The 15,772-nt window shown below is 40.4% G+C and overlaps 1 protein-coding gene across 12 annotated transcripts in view; it reads left to right on the forward strand.

The window, feature by feature from the left end:
* SRRM1 (serine and arginine repetitive matrix 1) overlaps positions 1 to 15,772 on the forward strand; it is a 31,543-nt gene that overhangs the window by 10,508 nt on the left and 5,263 nt on the right. For 3 of the 12 annotated variants that reach the window (XM_019512419.1, XM_019512430.1, XM_019512431.1), the window contains 12 exons: positions 326 to 532; positions 1,113 to 1,232; positions 3,532 to 3,803; positions 5,834 to 5,914; positions 6,251 to 6,352; positions 7,373 to 7,517; positions 8,748 to 8,789; positions 10,225 to 10,329; positions 10,986 to 11,447; positions 12,138 to 12,330; positions 13,891 to 14,082; positions 15,037 to 15,648. In XM_019512419.1, the coding sequence (XP_019367964.1) occupies positions 326 to 532; positions 1,113 to 1,232; positions 3,532 to 3,803; positions 5,834 to 5,914; positions 6,251 to 6,352; positions 7,373 to 7,517; positions 8,748 to 8,789; positions 10,225 to 10,329; positions 10,986 to 11,447; positions 12,138 to 12,330; positions 13,891 to 14,082; positions 15,037 to 15,141 (2,026 nt within the window). In that variant the 3' untranslated portion in view covers positions 15,142 to 15,648. Of the gene's footprint in view, positions 1 to 325; positions 533 to 1,112; positions 1,233 to 3,531; positions 3,804 to 5,833; positions 5,915 to 6,250; positions 6,353 to 7,372; positions 7,518 to 8,747; positions 8,790 to 10,224; positions 10,330 to 10,985; positions 11,448 to 12,137; positions 12,331 to 13,890; positions 14,083 to 14,324; positions 14,409 to 15,036; positions 15,649 to 15,772 lie in introns of those variants that run through there. The other 9 variants (XM_019512420.1, XM_019512421.1, XM_019512422.1 and 6 more) reach the window with 9 other exon arrangements.

Consider the following 15,772-nt stretch of genomic DNA (forward strand, 5'->3'; position numbering starts at 1 on the left):
ATACTTATCCTCCCCCCCCCCCCGCCAACAAATGTTTCCATTTGGTTATTATTCAATTCCATTCTTCAACATTTTTGTGTTCCCTTGAAATTAATGTGTGACCTATATATTGTTTTAATAACCTCTTGGCAGAAAGTAAATACTTACTTTGGACCATAAGTTGTCTGATTACACAGTGGAATTTTAATGGGATAAGGGATGTCCACTGAGTGTGTCGTTCATGATGATCCTTATGAGTGAGAGCACTGGCAGAGGTTGTTTACAAACGTGACGAACATTTTTACACATGGTACATATTTATACTGTAGGCTTTTTAATTTAACAGTGATATCCTAAAAGCTCCTAAACCTGAGCCTGTACCAGATACTAAAGAAACTTCTCCAGAAAAAAGTTTAAAAAAAGAGAAAGAGAAAGAAAAAGAAAAAGAGAAGCCTCGTCAGAGATCACCGTCTCGGTCCAAGTCAAGGTCACGGTCAAGGTCTCGGTCCCCTTCTCATTCCAGACCAAGAAGGCGTCATAGATCAAGGTCAAGGTAAAGTGAATTCTGTCTTTGAAAATAAAACAATAGGAGCTGAATCAATTTTACTATATTTTCCCACTTACACAACTTACGGAGTTATTGCCAAAAATAGTTATAAAAATACCACCATGGTATTCTCCTTAGATTACCAAAAATTTTTAGTGAGAAGTGAGATCCCACAGTGTTTTAGGTCAAGTCTGAGGAAAAAGAATCAGAACATGCTTAACATGAGAATATTCAGTAGTCCTTCTCTATCCTGCTGTAGGGTATATGCTTAAAATATCACTCAGGCTGGGAAAGGTTACTTAATCCTGAATATGGCATACAGCAGCTGCTGGCAATTTTACAATCTCCTAAAAATATTTGGATTTTAATTTCTCCTTTGGACTGCTCAGCTTATCAGAAAGGGTTTTTAGTGGAATTTGACATCCTTGATATGGCTGAAAGGCAACACTTTTATTACAGTAAAAACATAGCTTTGTATGATGGGTGTGTTATAAAGCAGCTTCCCTCTTGATTTCTTGTAAATCAAGCTACCTACAGTCAGTAAATCGTAGGAAGTTGCTGTTCATTGAATTTTTGATTGTGACAGGTCTTACTCCCCTAGAAGGCGGCCAAGCCCAAGACGACGGCCCTCTCCCAGGAGAAGAAGCCCTCCAAGGCGAATGCCTCCACCACCCAGACACAGAAGAAGCAGATCCCCAGTGAGAAGGTACAAGTCCTTTTTTTTTTTTAGAAAAGGTTTTTGAAAGGTTGTCACAAGGTTTTAAAAATGTGTTCATGTTACATGGCTTCAGAAGCATCTCTGAAGTGTGTTTTGCATTATCAAAGGTAACTTGGTTAATCATAGGTGATGAGTATTACGATATGCCAGCTAATGTAACAGTTGCTGCTTTTCTTAGCTGCGATCATAGTAGCTGTAAAATGAAACTGATTAACATCACAATGCTCTTCAAAACATGGGTTTCAAAAGCAGTTATCTGGCATGGTATCAAAAGACCATAAATTATTTTCAAGTACATCTGATGGATAATTTTGAACGGTCATAAATGGGAATGTTTTTATTTGACAATCTCCTGCTCAAGATTTCATTATTGTTGCATTTAAGTGCAACTGGCAGTGGATTGGTTCAGGACTTAAATATGTATGATTTTATTTTTCTAGCTTGGGACCTTTCAGTGGGGGGGTGTGAAACAGGTCCTATTCAATTCAGATTTGGCCCAAATCAGGGGCAGTGGTTCGGATTCAGTTTCAGATTGCTGTCCCTGATTCAATTTGGCTGAATCTGAAGATTCGATGCTGATTCAAAGAATCAGCAATTTGGTCACAGACACAGCTTTAAATTGTTTTTTCTATGTACCTTGAGGTAGCAGGTGTGGCTCACGATTGCTGTGGTGCTGGGGCAGATGGAGCGTCCTGCAGGAGTGCAGGGGGCCGCCCACATGCTCAGCGGCAAACCCAGAAGTAGACTGGAAGTACTTCCACTCCATTTCTGGGTCTGCTGGGGAGCATGGTGGGGGCCCCCCACATCTCCCCAGCTCAACGATTGACTGTGGGGGGGCCCCAGGTGTCCCTCCAAATCCAGGAGGCACCAGTCACCGAGCTGGGGGAGGGCCCAGCATGCTCCCCAGCGGACCCAAAAGTAGACGAGAAGTGTTTCTGGTCCACTTCCGGTTCTGCTGCCAAGCATGCTGGCGACCCTGGCCCCCCCATTCCTGTGGGACACTCCATGTGCCCCAGCAGTGTAGTGTTCATGAACCGCCTGGTACCTTGAGGTACGTAGAAAAAACAGTTAAAGCTGTGTCTATATCCAAATTGCCGAATCAATTTGGAGGGTTCCGATTCGATTCAGAGAGATTAATGGGTCTCCTGATTCGATTCAGAATCGGAGATTTGGCCGTCAAATCAGGCCAAATCTCTGCTGAATCAAATTGGTAACTGAAGCTTCACGCAGCCCTACCCTTCAGTCATTACATCATTGCACATGATTCACTCTTGGGATGATGCAGTCGAAGTTTCACCTTTTTATTTCTCATTTTAACTACTTTTCTTTTATAAAACTGGCTTTTTAAGAACTTGGTTCAGTCTCTTCTTAATGGTCCTTTTGCTCAGTGTTGCTAGGAATTTACTCCTTTGCTACCCTTTAAACAATTGTAGTAGCAAAAAAATATTGTTGTTCCTGCTGCTGTGTGCATCAGACTTTCAAAGTAGTGGGAAAATAGTAAACTTTGGTTTTCAGCCGATGTAAGAACAATAGTAATATTTTCTTTGCAGTTTTGAGCCTTGTTTTCCTTAGTTTCTCATATTTTTTTAAGTTTGTTTAAAAATAAGTTCCAGACTTACAATTACTGTAAAAGTAACAAAACTTTATTTTACAAGTTGTACAAGTACACCTTTTCAGCATGTTTTCTCGCTCAAGATAGGGTTTCTTTTTTTCAGGTTCTCAGCAATTCTGCTGCCAAAGGTGGATTCTGCAGGTACACAATTGCAACAGAACTCACCACAAATTTTGCCGCAGAATTCTAGAGACCCTATCTTTTTATGTTTAACAAGTCTGAATATAATCAGTTACAAATTTTAACTTGCCTGACAGAATTTTTTGCTTCCTAGTATTAAATTTTTCTATAAGCGTTTTTGAAATTGGTTCTTAGCTATATAAGTCTGTTGAATAGATTGCTTTTGAGGTCCAGCAGATCTAGTTCTCCTGTGGAAGATTCAGTGATTGAGAAGTTGGAGCCAACTAATGTCTCCAAAAAAAGCTCAGCATTTTTTGCAGTTTTGCAAAAAGAAAACAAAATGGTATTACTAACAAATTGTTTGCGTGCACTTTGTAGTTCGAGTTTAGTTGCCTTTACAGAGCAAGTATGTGGAGTATTTGCCAGGTTTTTTTGGAAGTGCTGTTGTATTTCTCGATATAAAAATGCTTGCACACGAGTGAAGTCCTATATTAACACTTGCACGCTTCAAACAGTGTTATTAATCGGAACCTAATATTAACTTTGAATTTGCAGGAGAAGAAGGTCATCAGCATCTTTATCTGGAAGTAGCTCGTCTTCCTCCTCTTCGCGTTCGCGATCACCACCAAAGAAACCACCAAAAAGAATTGTATCCAGTCCTCCTCGTAAGACGCGTAGACTCTCCCCTTCTGCAAGTCCTCCAAGGCGGAGGCACAGACCATCCCCGCCAGCAAGTCCACCACCAAAACCACGTAGGTCTCCAACCCCACAACAGACGAATCGTGCAAGAAAAGGCCGTGGCTCTGTTTCTCCAGGCAGAACATCAGGTATGGTCAAATGTGTGCGTGTTTCTCTTTTCCTCTCCGTTTAATCATTTTGCACTTTTTGATTCGCACAGTATGTCTACACTATACCTCAGCTGCTGTTGACCATGATGCAGTGTAAATGTACCTCATCTATTGAATTTAATGCAGCCTCACATAATAAGGAACTCCATTGTAGGCTATAAAACTCATGTCAAGAAATTGAATAAATACTTGGCATAGTTAGCATGCGCTGAACTGTGCACTGTGTTTATCACGGCTATATTGCTAGGAACACTTGATCTAGCTTGAAACTAGGTAACTCAAACAAGTTATCTAGCTGTCCTTTCCTAGCCAAAAACTAGTCTGCCTCAAACTATTGTGTTTTCAGGGTAGAGCAGTTGTTGAACAGACATTTTATTAAATCTGGTCTTTTAATATCAAAACTCTTAATTATGAAATGTATACTGAGATCTTAAAATGTACTGTAGTTGAATTAAGTTGGTTAAAATTATGATGAGATGCATTTCCTAAAAGAAAGAATCTCTTCCAAACATGCCTGGTAATTAAACTACAATACAATTCTAGGTCCTTAGTCACATGAATAATGTACATGGGTTTTCTGTACTGATATCTGTCCCCGATCACAGTGTAACTTCAGATGTGTAGATGCCCTGGGGTTGCTCATGCAATAGGAAGCATTCCTGCGTCTCCCCAGAGGGTGGCAGCAGTATAGGGAATGGCCTGCTTGCTCTGAACAAATGACTACCCCAGGATAAATATGGAAAAGCAAAACCTGAGTTAGTGTAATGTACACCTGTAAAATTTTACTACCAGTTCTTCCAAGGGTAATTCTCCACTAGACTGACTGAAGTTAACTCAGTTTTGAATTTTGCATAGTTGTTCTCAGTGGTGGCAAATGACAGAACAAAGAGCAGTGGGCTCAGGTTGCAGCAAGGGAAGTTTAGGGTAGATATTGGGAAGAATTTTCTCACTAGGAGGGTAGTAAAGCTCTAGAACAAGTTACCCAGAGAGATGGTAGAAGCTCCATCCTTGGAGGTTTTCAAAACCTGGCTAGACAAAGCTTTGGCCAGGATGATCTAGTTGGGATGGTCCTGCTTTGAGGAGGGGGTTGGACTCGATGTGACCTCCTGAGGTCCCTTCTGACCTTAATTTTCTATGATTCTGTGTGTTCGCTACTTCTCTACATGTGTACGTGGCCCTAATTACCAGAGATCCGGGTTTTCCGTTTCCCACAGAAAAACAGAGTAAAATGCAGACTTTTCCTCCCTTACCGGAGTCAAATGTGGATTTCTCATTTTAGCAGAGAAACCCGTGGATTTTGCAGTTTTGCAGTGAGCCCTCTGCAGGCTGTTGTTGAGGCCTCCATAGGGAGGGAGTTGGGTAGAGCTGTGGCTGCTGCCCAGCTGGGCAGTGTGGGGGGCTTGAGGCCCTGGGGCCTCAATGTGCGGCTGCCAGAGCCCCTGTGTGGCATGGGACAGGGCTGCAGGTGGCTTGGTTGGGGGGTGGGGCTGGCTCCCCACCACTGTGCACACTCCCAGGGGGCACCAGCAGGGCTGTGGGGGGAGCTTTTATTTTAATCACGGATTTTTGGGGTCTTATCAGAGAATTTGGGACTCTTTTAAATCGGGGGTGGGGGGAACCAGGATCCCTGCTGCTTACACTAATGTAAATGTTTCATCTGTCTAGAATCCTAGACTGCATTCTCATAATATTAGTAAATTTGTGTGACTAGGAAAGAACATTTTAAACTTCTCCTCAGTTTACTGTAATTTGAGACATCAGAAATGTAGTTAATACACTTCTGTTTAAAAATGCAATCTTCTTTTTTAATTACTGTATAGACTTTCCTCCCAGATTTTGTAACTCCAAGAATTGATAGGCATTAGATGGAAACTGCCATATGTTTATGAAAATGTAATTGCATCCTTGAATGTGAATGCTGAAGTGTGTGAGTTTTTGTTTTGTTTTGTTTTGTTTGCAAATCATAGTTAATCAGCTTTTTCCTGTGTGCTATTTTTTTTGTCTTTTAGCACCTAAACATAAGAATCCTGAAAAAAGAGAGTCTCCATCACCAGCACCAAAGCCTAGGAAAGTAGAATTGTCTGAATCAGGTAAAGTTCTCATTTACAATGATTTTTCTTTTAAGTGGCATAAAAATCATAAAGAATCATGGTATGTTTCTTGTAGTTGTTGGGACTTATTGGCATTTAAAGCAAGAGTTATCAAGTACTTGTAAGGCAAATAGGGTGACCATTTTTCTGAACTCTTCCATAGGCTGTTTCAAAAACATCAGCCAGAACAAAAAATACAAAGAGATTAATTTTAAATATGTAGACAATAAAGATTACACTTGATCTATTGTAGTTTTACAAATAAGTATTTTATCTGACTTAGTAACTTCTGTGTAAGCTGAAATGTGGTTTTCAAATGTACGTATATTTTTTCAGAAGAAGATAAAGGTGGTAAAATGGCTGCTGCAGATTCTGTGCAGCAGAGACGTCAGTACAGAAGGCAGAACCAGCAGTCTTCATCTGGTACACCACTACTTTGTAATTCTAATAAGATACTTTTAATTAACTTTTATTCTGAACACTATTTAATTTAATTCTTTTAGTAGTACCCAAATCATGCTTAATTGTTTCATGCACCAATTATATAACATTTTAAGTTATAATTTTTGTGTTCAATTTGCTTCATTTACCATAATGAGAAACTTTATTTGCTAATTAAATATGCCAAGAAAATAAGAAAGCAAAGTTTAGGAAAGTTGCACTGTGTATTTGTTGCCATGTTCATATCTTTAAAAGTTTTGTAAACTTAACTAGTATCTGCTGTCAGAAGGGTTGTTTTTCAAGATTCAGTTCTCCTCTGCTTGTGTTGAGTGGCTCTTTAGCTCATAGTCTGCTTCACATTTCTTCTCAGAAGTCTGTTTTGTGTCTGGGTTCATAGCTAGCCTTTTAAATTATTCTCATAATAAGAGCAATTCTGTTACTGCAGATTGAGTGCCTATTAAAGTACTGTTGAGGGCAAACTCATTTAGCTCATCCTTTGAGTTTTCAGTAATTTATGGGTACATATCTTGTGTTCTGCAACAGGTATCTTTAAATTGAAGCCTTTTAGCATATACATTTCTATGAGTTTACTTAAAGAACTTTTAAACCAGTTATTAAATTATTCCAAGGTTGGCTTTATCCCTTTATGGGAGAGGATTATCTGTATTATGAAAGAGAATATTCCCTTTGACAGACATAAATTAGACTTAGTTCTTGTCGACGCTTAACAATTCATTCAAAAACAAAACTTTAGTTCAACTAGCGCAAGTTTGTTTAGGCAGCCCCTAAAATGGACTTGCAGTGAAGAGAGGTTTGTTTTGAAATTGTGGGTTTTATCTTGCTGTCCTGGTACTACTTTCCACCATACTGATGCGGTCTGCAAGTATAAAAAAATAAACAAACAACACGGCAAGAAAAGGGTTTGCTTTAAGAATAAAGCCATATCTATTGTTCAGCTATTAATTGTGCAAGAATAAATTGTGAAACAATTTTCAGTAATGAATTCTGTATTTATAGACTCTGGTTCATCATCTTCCTCTGAAGAGGAACGACCTAAAAGATCAAATGTAAAGAATGGTGAAGTGGGTAGGCGCAGGCGACACTCGCATTCACGGAGTCCGTCACCTTCTCCACGAAAACGGCAAAAAGAGTCCTCCCCTCGGTAAGCATTTTTTTTACTTCTGCACAGTAGATGGATACATGCATAGTAGAGGTGTGCGAAACGGGCCCTGTTCGATTTGGATTCGGCCCAAATCGGGGGCAGTGATTCGATTTGTTGATTTGGATTCGATTTGGCCAAATCTGAATCTTAAGATTCGATGCTGATTCAGAGAATCAGCGATTCAGCCGTAGACACAGCTCTAAATGTTTTTTCTACGTACCTTGAGGTATCAGCACTGTTTGTGAACGTTGCGATGCTGGGGCGCATGGAGCATCCCACAGGAGTGCAGGGGGGGCCCCCCACATGCTTGGGGGCAAACCCAGAAGTGTATTGGAAATGCTTTCTGTCCATTTCTGGGTCTACCGGGGAGCACATGGGGGGGGCCTCTCCCAGTGCCCCAGCGCATCCCCCTCCTCTGGCTCAGCGATTGGCCACAGGGGGACCCCGGGTGCCTCCCAGACAAGAGGCACCAGTTGCTGGGGGCGGGGGCCCTGGTGCGCTCCTGGGCAGAGCTGGAAGTGCTTCTGGTCCACTTCTGGGTCTGCTGCCATGCGTGCTGGGGAGCCCCCCCACACTCCTGTGGAACACTCCATGCACCCCAGCATTGCAGCATTCACAAGCCCCTGGGTACATTGAGGTATGTAGAAAAAACATTTAAAGCTGTATCTGTCCGAATCTCTCCAAATGGATTCGAAAGGGCCTGATTTTGATTCAGAAAGATTAAAGGCTCTCCTGATTCAATTCAGATTTGGAGATTTGGCCACTGAATTGGGCTGAATCGAATTGGGGACCGAAGCTTCACACAGCCCTAATATATAGGTACATACTCCATAGCTTAAAAATGGGCTGTTCCTTTGTGTTACATTTACATGTATTGTTTGCAGACCCTCAGCAGAAATAGGGGGTGGAGCGCTGGGATAATTACTGTCCATATGTTGTACAGCCTGAATAAAAGATGGTCTTTACGCATGTTTTAGATCTTGGGGATGAAAGCTAAAACCTTGATACCAGCAGTAGGCTTCCTGTATAGTACTAGGACCTGGTCTAAAATCTGTCAAAGTCATTGACTTCTGTTGGTTTTAGACCCCCATCCCTAGAGTTTAATATTAGGAGCTAGTACAGCAGGATTAACTTGATCTGGGCCTTGAAACTTATGAGTTATGTTTGTATTTGCCTCTGATCTGTGGCAAACGGAAATTTTGACTTTTGTTTTTTCTCTGCTGCTGTCAGGATGCAGATGGGAAAGAGGTGGCAATCACCAGTGATTAAAAGGTTGGTTAGAAATTAATCTGTTAATTAGAGTTTCATAAATTTAAGATTCTTTAGACAAGCCATACTTTTGTCACAGATGGTGAGCACAGCTTCCCTTTCCCCTGCTCAACCTGCAGGAAGATAAATCAGATAAGATAATTGGCCAAGGAAATTCCAGCTGCCCACTTCCACAGTTTTTTTGTTTTTTGCAAGTGAAATTTTAACATCCTCTGTATTTCCCTAGTTAATTACAATTTTTGTAATCGGTGAAATAAGATCCAGTAAGAGGTTCTTACCTGCACTGCTATTAAAAATTGTTTCCGTAAATTGCTCCTCTTAGGCAATGTAGCTTGCTTGATTCTTTTCATATGCTACTGAAGCATTTATGAATGCTAGGGGAAGGTAGCTTTCTTATTGCCACTACTAACCAGAAAGTAATTACAGCATAAAATGTGTCCTTTCTGAGCCAGATTGTAACTAATTTCTTCCTTTAAATGCTGAGTGTGCCTGTTTGAATTTGCCAGTCTTCAAAAGATGGTGCATAAGCTCCTTGAATTTGAGTACAATTTCCATGATTTTAAACGAGAATAAATTCAGCCAAGGTCTCTGTATCTGTGTAAACTATGTTCCTAGTCTTAGTTATTCTCCATATTAAGTGTTGAAGGTGTGACTAGATAGTATTATTGGTTTGACCATGATGCTTGAAAACAAATGGGTATTCTTTAACTCATGTGAGTTCAAGTATGTGGTTTCATGAATAAAGTTTAGTTGTGAAGCATCTAATACCCTTATTTTTTCCACAGCAGTATATTTTGAATTACATCTTAACCAGCAGGTTATATTCAATTAATATCTTGTTTGTTCAAAGTTGTCCTGCTGTAACTTTTTGTTACTGGTCTATCTTTGCATTTTTATTTAACTTGAGTCATGGAAAAGCTGTATTTTTCTTGCACAAATTAAGCCGATTAAGCTTTTCTGGTGTTCTGGAAGGACTGTATTTGGCACACTTCCTCCTTAGAAATAACTTGCAAACCTTTTTCTTTAGAGCATAAAGAACCTAGTTTCTGCTCCAAATACTTTACATTAACAAAGGTAGTACTTCAGTCCCTCCTCTTTTTCTATTTTTCCCTTTGCCTGCACTCACTGCAGTATTAAGTTTGCTGGTGGTACACATTTCTTCTTGGAATTGGTTGGTATCTCTGTGCCGGGGTTTTAAAAGCTTGTATGATAAGGCAAATACTACAGCTTTCATGCCATGCTCTTGAGAAAACTTGGCAGTTTCCTTTTGGTGGACATAATCATTGTTAGACAATATTAGTATTGTAATAGAATCCCCTTTGGAAGAAGTGTTTGAAATAGGTCAATTTTGCATAGTTTTTGGAGATAATGACAACAGCTGGAAAAATTTAAGCCATCGGATATTAGAGTCTTTTAAGTGACTCTTCTCTCATTATAGCAGGAGGAGGAGAAGTCCATCACCACCTCCGGCCAGAAGACGGCGCTCACCTTCCCCAGCCCCTCCACCAAGGCGGCGCAGATCACCTTCATTACCTAGGCGAAGGTAACTATTGAACTGCATGGATTGCTTTCTATTATACGGTGTTTGTAGAACTATATGTACTAAAAGAAAGAATACAACGATTTATGCAACTGATGCCTTTAACACACATCTTTTCATGGGAATTCATTCTTTTTTATTAGTTTTATTTTCTTTGGGTATGGTTTAGTTGGCAAAGTCCTAAGTGTAGCAAGCAAGTGCTGTCATTTTCTAATATGGAAATAACTGTTAACATTTGAGGTATGCTCCAGTGTTCTTAAGTCCCGAGCACAGCCAGAAGTGACCAGGAACAACGGTCACAAGCTAGCAGAGGGTAGATTTAGGTTAGACATCAGAAGGCGCTATTTCATGGTCAGGGTGGCTAGGGTCTGAAACCAACTTCCAGGGGAGGTGGTGCAGGCTCCTACCCTGGGGGTTTTTAAGAAGAGGTTAGATGACCACCTTGCTGGGGTCGTTTGACCCCAGTACTCTTTCCTGCCATGGCAGGGGGTCGGACTAGATGATCTTCTCGGGTCCCTTCCGACCCTAGAAACTACGAACTATGAAACTAAATACTGTTCAAGAATATTTTAAAAGTGGACCATGGGAGTAAAATCTTTCCTTTGATCCAAGTGCATTTCTCTTGCTACTGTACACAGCTTCTAAACTTGTTTTTTTAGGTCTCCATCGCCACCTCCACGCAGACGTTCACCTTCTCCCAGAAGATACTCTCCTCCAATACAACGACGATACTCTCCTTCTCCTCCCCCAAAGAGAAGAACCAGTTCTCCCCCTCCCCCTCCAAAGCGAAGAGCATCACCTTCGCCACAGTCAAAACGCAGAGTCTCGCATTCTCCTCCACCAAAACAAAGAAGTTCTCCAGCTGCAAAGAGACGTTCCCCATCTCTATCTTCCAAGCATAGGAAGGGATCTCCCCCCAGCAGGTCTAATCGTGAAACCCGATCCCCCTTACAAAACAAACGGCATTCACCTTCACCACGGCCTAGAGCTTCCCATACTTCTGCAAGTCCACCCCCACTGCGAAGGGGAGCTTCATCTTCACCCCAGAGAAGGCAGTCTCCATCTCCAAGTACTCGACCCATCAGAAGAGTGTCAAGAACCCCAGAACCCAAGAAGACAAAGTAAAAAAATAAAATAAAATAAATTAGCTTATAGATATGGAAAGTAAAAATAGTTAAAGCAAGAGAAGAGCCACCCACGGCTCTGTCTCGATCCTAGTCCCAGGGTCCCATTTGCCATCCTGGCCGGGCAGTGCCTCGGCCCCACTCCCTCCCTCACTGTGGGCCTTGATCCGCCCCACACCTCTTGCCCCCCAGACTACCAGCAGGGCTCTGCTCTCCAGACTGCTGGGCTGAATTCCTGGCTGCGTCCATGCTGCAGCTGCGTGCATGCACGCGACTTTTATATGTGGCATTATCAGCTACACCAGCAAAAAAAAAGCCAATAGCCAATAATGTTAATTTTCCTTTTATCAGTACTGATCTGATATGCCACTGATATATTGGTGTACCTCTAGCTGTTATCTAGGGAAAGATACTGAGATTCTTGTAAGTCTGCTGTATCTTCTTGGTGTGCCATTTTGCTGTGCCTAGTAATGTTTTGGATCTTCCTTTCTGCGATCATTTTGTGATGCTACAGCTAACTGAAGCTGAATTCTAACAGAAATTAAAGGATTAACCAGAACATTAATTTGTAAACCTGAGACAATTTGGTAACATTGCCATTGCTAGTTACAGAGAATTGCAGTTACTTTGTATGCATTTGGAATAAAAGCAAAAGCATTTGACTGTAGACTTTTTTTTATTTTTAAGGGCTTCCACACCAAGTCCACAGTCAGCGAGAAGAGTGTCGTCATCCAGGTCTGCATCAGGATCACCTGAGCCAGCACCTAAGAAACATCAAGCTCCTCCATCCCCAGCTCGGTCTCGGTCCCCTTCCACTAACTGGTCTCCGCAACCTGTGAAAAAGGCTAAAAGCCCCACACAGAGTCCATCACCTGCAAGGGTATGTGTTTTCTTCTAATAAAAGTCCTACTGATGTAGAATAGGCATGGAGGGCTTTTGTCAAATGTATGACAAGTTGATCCTGTTAATGCTTGCTTGTGGTCCTCGGGCATTTCCAACCCATTCCATAGTGCATGAAAGTACATTTTAAATTATGGGATAGTAAAGGCTGTTCCATTTTAAAATAAAATTTTTTCATTTGGTCTAAAATGTACTTAACATTCAGATTTAATCAGTGTTTCAGTTTTTGCATTTGCACGTGCTTTTAAAACAATGTATATAGCCTCAACGATGATGATCAGTGATATAGAGCAACAACTGTACCAGGAGAGACTGAAAGGCTAGGACTCCTCAGCTTGGAAAGAAGGCTGATGGGGAGATATAATAGAGGTCTATAAAGCCATGCGGGGTGTGAACAAAATGAATAGGCACTGCAGTTTAAGATTCAGAACAGCAGAACTAGAGGCTCTCACTGGAATTAGGAGATTCATATGAAACAAATAGCAGGGAAGTACTTTTTTACTCAGCACGCAGTTAATGTTTTTATACAATATGATAAAATTATGCACAATTTGTAGGATGTGTGTTGTTTTAATGAAATTATTGATATCATTAAGGTCCCAAATCATAGTGAGGCCACATTTTACTGGGACCTGTAAAATTTGAGATGATTACTATGCTGAAGACCCTTTGGTTTTAAAAGAAAACATAGAATATAGGCAGAGTAATGGTTCTTGACAACTACTGAAGTCATGTCGCACTTCAAGGGCAAAACGTCCATATGTGGTGCTAGTTACAGGGGTTTTCAACCTTTGTTAATAGGTGTACCTCTGGCGGCCGGATGTGGAGCAAGGGGTGGTGGGGTGGCACACAGTTGGACGTGGAGCAGCGGCAGTGTGAGGTGGTGGGAAGTGTCAGTGGCCACCACATGTGAGCTTCCCCCGCCTCCCGCCCACCCGTGTGTATCCCCTAGGGGGCCCTTCCAAGTATGCCGGGGATATGCGTGCCCCTGGTTGACCACCCCTGTGCTAGTAGAAATATTGTCGACTGGCATCAGGTGGCTAATTGGAGACTGTGGAGTTTTATCTCTGGGCAAGCAGTGTGTTCTTGTGCATTGGGCACTGGAATGGAATACAAAAAAACCTTTTCAGATTTGCTGTGCTGTACATTAATTGTAAATGGAGTTTAATGTACTTTTTTTTTTTTAATCCCTTTCATTTTTACCATCTGTAGAGCTTTTAGTTGTATTGCTGCAACTAAGCTCTTAATGCATAACAAGCATGTTGCTTCCCAATGTAGATTATCTTCCTTTTTTTTTTTTTGAGCTTGAATGCTTCTGCTAAGAAATGAGTTTGATATATATGAGTTACTTGATTTTTTTTTTTTCTGAGTCCATGTTGAGCTTGTGTGGTTTTTTTTGTTTTGTTTTGGGGTTTTTTTAGTTATGCACATAAATTGCACTGACCTGCACGAAAGGATTGATTTGAATCCCTTTAAACAAAGTAAATAAAAAAGCTGACATGCCAGGCATAAAAATTAAATGTATTGCTCTTTTTTACAGAATTCTGATCAGGAAGGTGGGGGGAAGAAGAAGAAGAAAAAGAAGGATAAGAAACATAAAAAGGATAAAAAGCACAAGAAACACAAAAAACACAAGAAAGAGAAGGCTGCTGCAGCGGCTGCTGCTGCTGTAGTGGCAGCTACTACCACATCACCACAGGAGGACAAAGAAGCAGAGACAGAACCTAAAAAGGTAGTCGTGGTCTTTAATGTTGAAATAGCCCCCAAGCCTATGGTTTCAAATGCAATAGAATAACACCTTTACAGGCCTCGTTATTAATGGGAGGATTGGACAACAGTATTCAAATTAGTAGGGCCTATATCAAGCTGCCATTTAGTTCAGATGTCCCTTCATTATCCAAGTTTTGGAATTATAGAGAAATGCTCTTGAATAATTCCGCTTATGGGTGAGTAATTCTGGTTTCCCTTTGTTTGTCCTGTGCTTGTGAGAGGCTATTAGTGGACACTGAAAAAAGGGACTGGCAGTATAGATGAGATCGTCAGGGCAGGGAGGTTCAAAAATAGTAAAATTCCCAATTTCTACCCTGGAAAAATGTAATCTATCAGATAAATGCCAGTGTTTTGTATTATTATTTTAAAGGTAATCATTAAAAAAATTGCTGTTTTTCAAATATTACAAGTATAGGTACCCTAAGACTTTAAGCAGGTACTGCTTCACAAACTAATAGAGAGATTCTGTTTTGTTCTTAATTCTGTAGGTTGGTTTGTGTATACTTTCTGCTGTATTTGTCGACCAGGTTTTGCACCATTGACATTTTAAATGCAAAATTACCTTTATGTATCTACAGAGAATATAGAAAGCAGCTAAATGGCAAAGACTGTTCATATCTAAAGTCTTTCAGGACCCCAACATGTTTTCTATATAAATATGCACATTTTTTTAAGTCCTTCCAAAAATTACACCATCAAGTTGGAACAGATAGTTAACTTTAGCCAGTATATTATTTGACATGCTTCAAACTTCTGATTAAATGTCAAGATTCTAGCCATGTCAGCTGGCTTAGAGGCAGAAAACTGTAGTGAGATCCTGTGTTACAGTCTGATCTGAAACTGCAGTAAAAATGCTACTATATCAGTTTCTATTACCTAGCTGCAGAAATAACTGCTTTGTTTTTTTTACTGTAAGGAGACTGAAAGTGAAGCTGAAGATAATCTGGATGATCTAGAAAAACATCTGCGAGAGAAGGCACTGAGATCAATGAGGAAGGCACAAGTGTCACCACCGTCTTAGGCTGAAACCTTTGATATATGTACATTTTATTTGGTTTGTACTCAGAATTCAATTTCAAATTGCTAAAATGTGTTTGAGCTTTAGAATATAACATTTGTTGTAATTGCTAGGTTGAGGTTCACCATGTAAAAGGGCATGGATTTACATTACAAAAGGCGTCCACAGTGTACTAGTGACATTCTTTCATTGACAGCTGACGTTACTTCATTTAGAGTAAGACATTTTCTTTAGAAGCAGTAAGATTTTCTTATAGGTTTTAAACATTGTTGGCAACTCCACAGTTTCTTTAAAATGACCAAAACCTATCCAATATTTACGAAGTTCATGTTTCGGAGTTTATTGCATCTACTTGCGTTAAACTACCAACCTTTGTGGGTTGTAGATTTACCCAGAAGCAAAACCACTGAATTATCAATGGTGTACATACAGATATTTTAATGCCATAATCTTTGTTCTTTAATGTTGCCTGTATAGCCTCCATTAAAGTGAATCAAGCATAGAAATTTAGAATGGTACATAAATGAAAGCATATTGTTTGCCAGGACACTGTGGGTTTATATTGATGTAACAAGTTGATTTGGAACACTGGAATTTCATTTGTATTCTTATGTTCTTTTTTTAAAGGGCAATT

The sequence above is a fragment of the Gavialis gangeticus genome, unplaced genomic scaffold (genome assembly GCF_001723915.1).
Source record: "Gavialis gangeticus isolate Ggan-Ray unplaced genomic scaffold, GavGan_comp1, whole genome shotgun sequence".
NCBI classification, from domain to species: domain Eukaryota; kingdom Metazoa; phylum Chordata; order Crocodylia; family Gavialidae; genus Gavialis; species Gavialis gangeticus.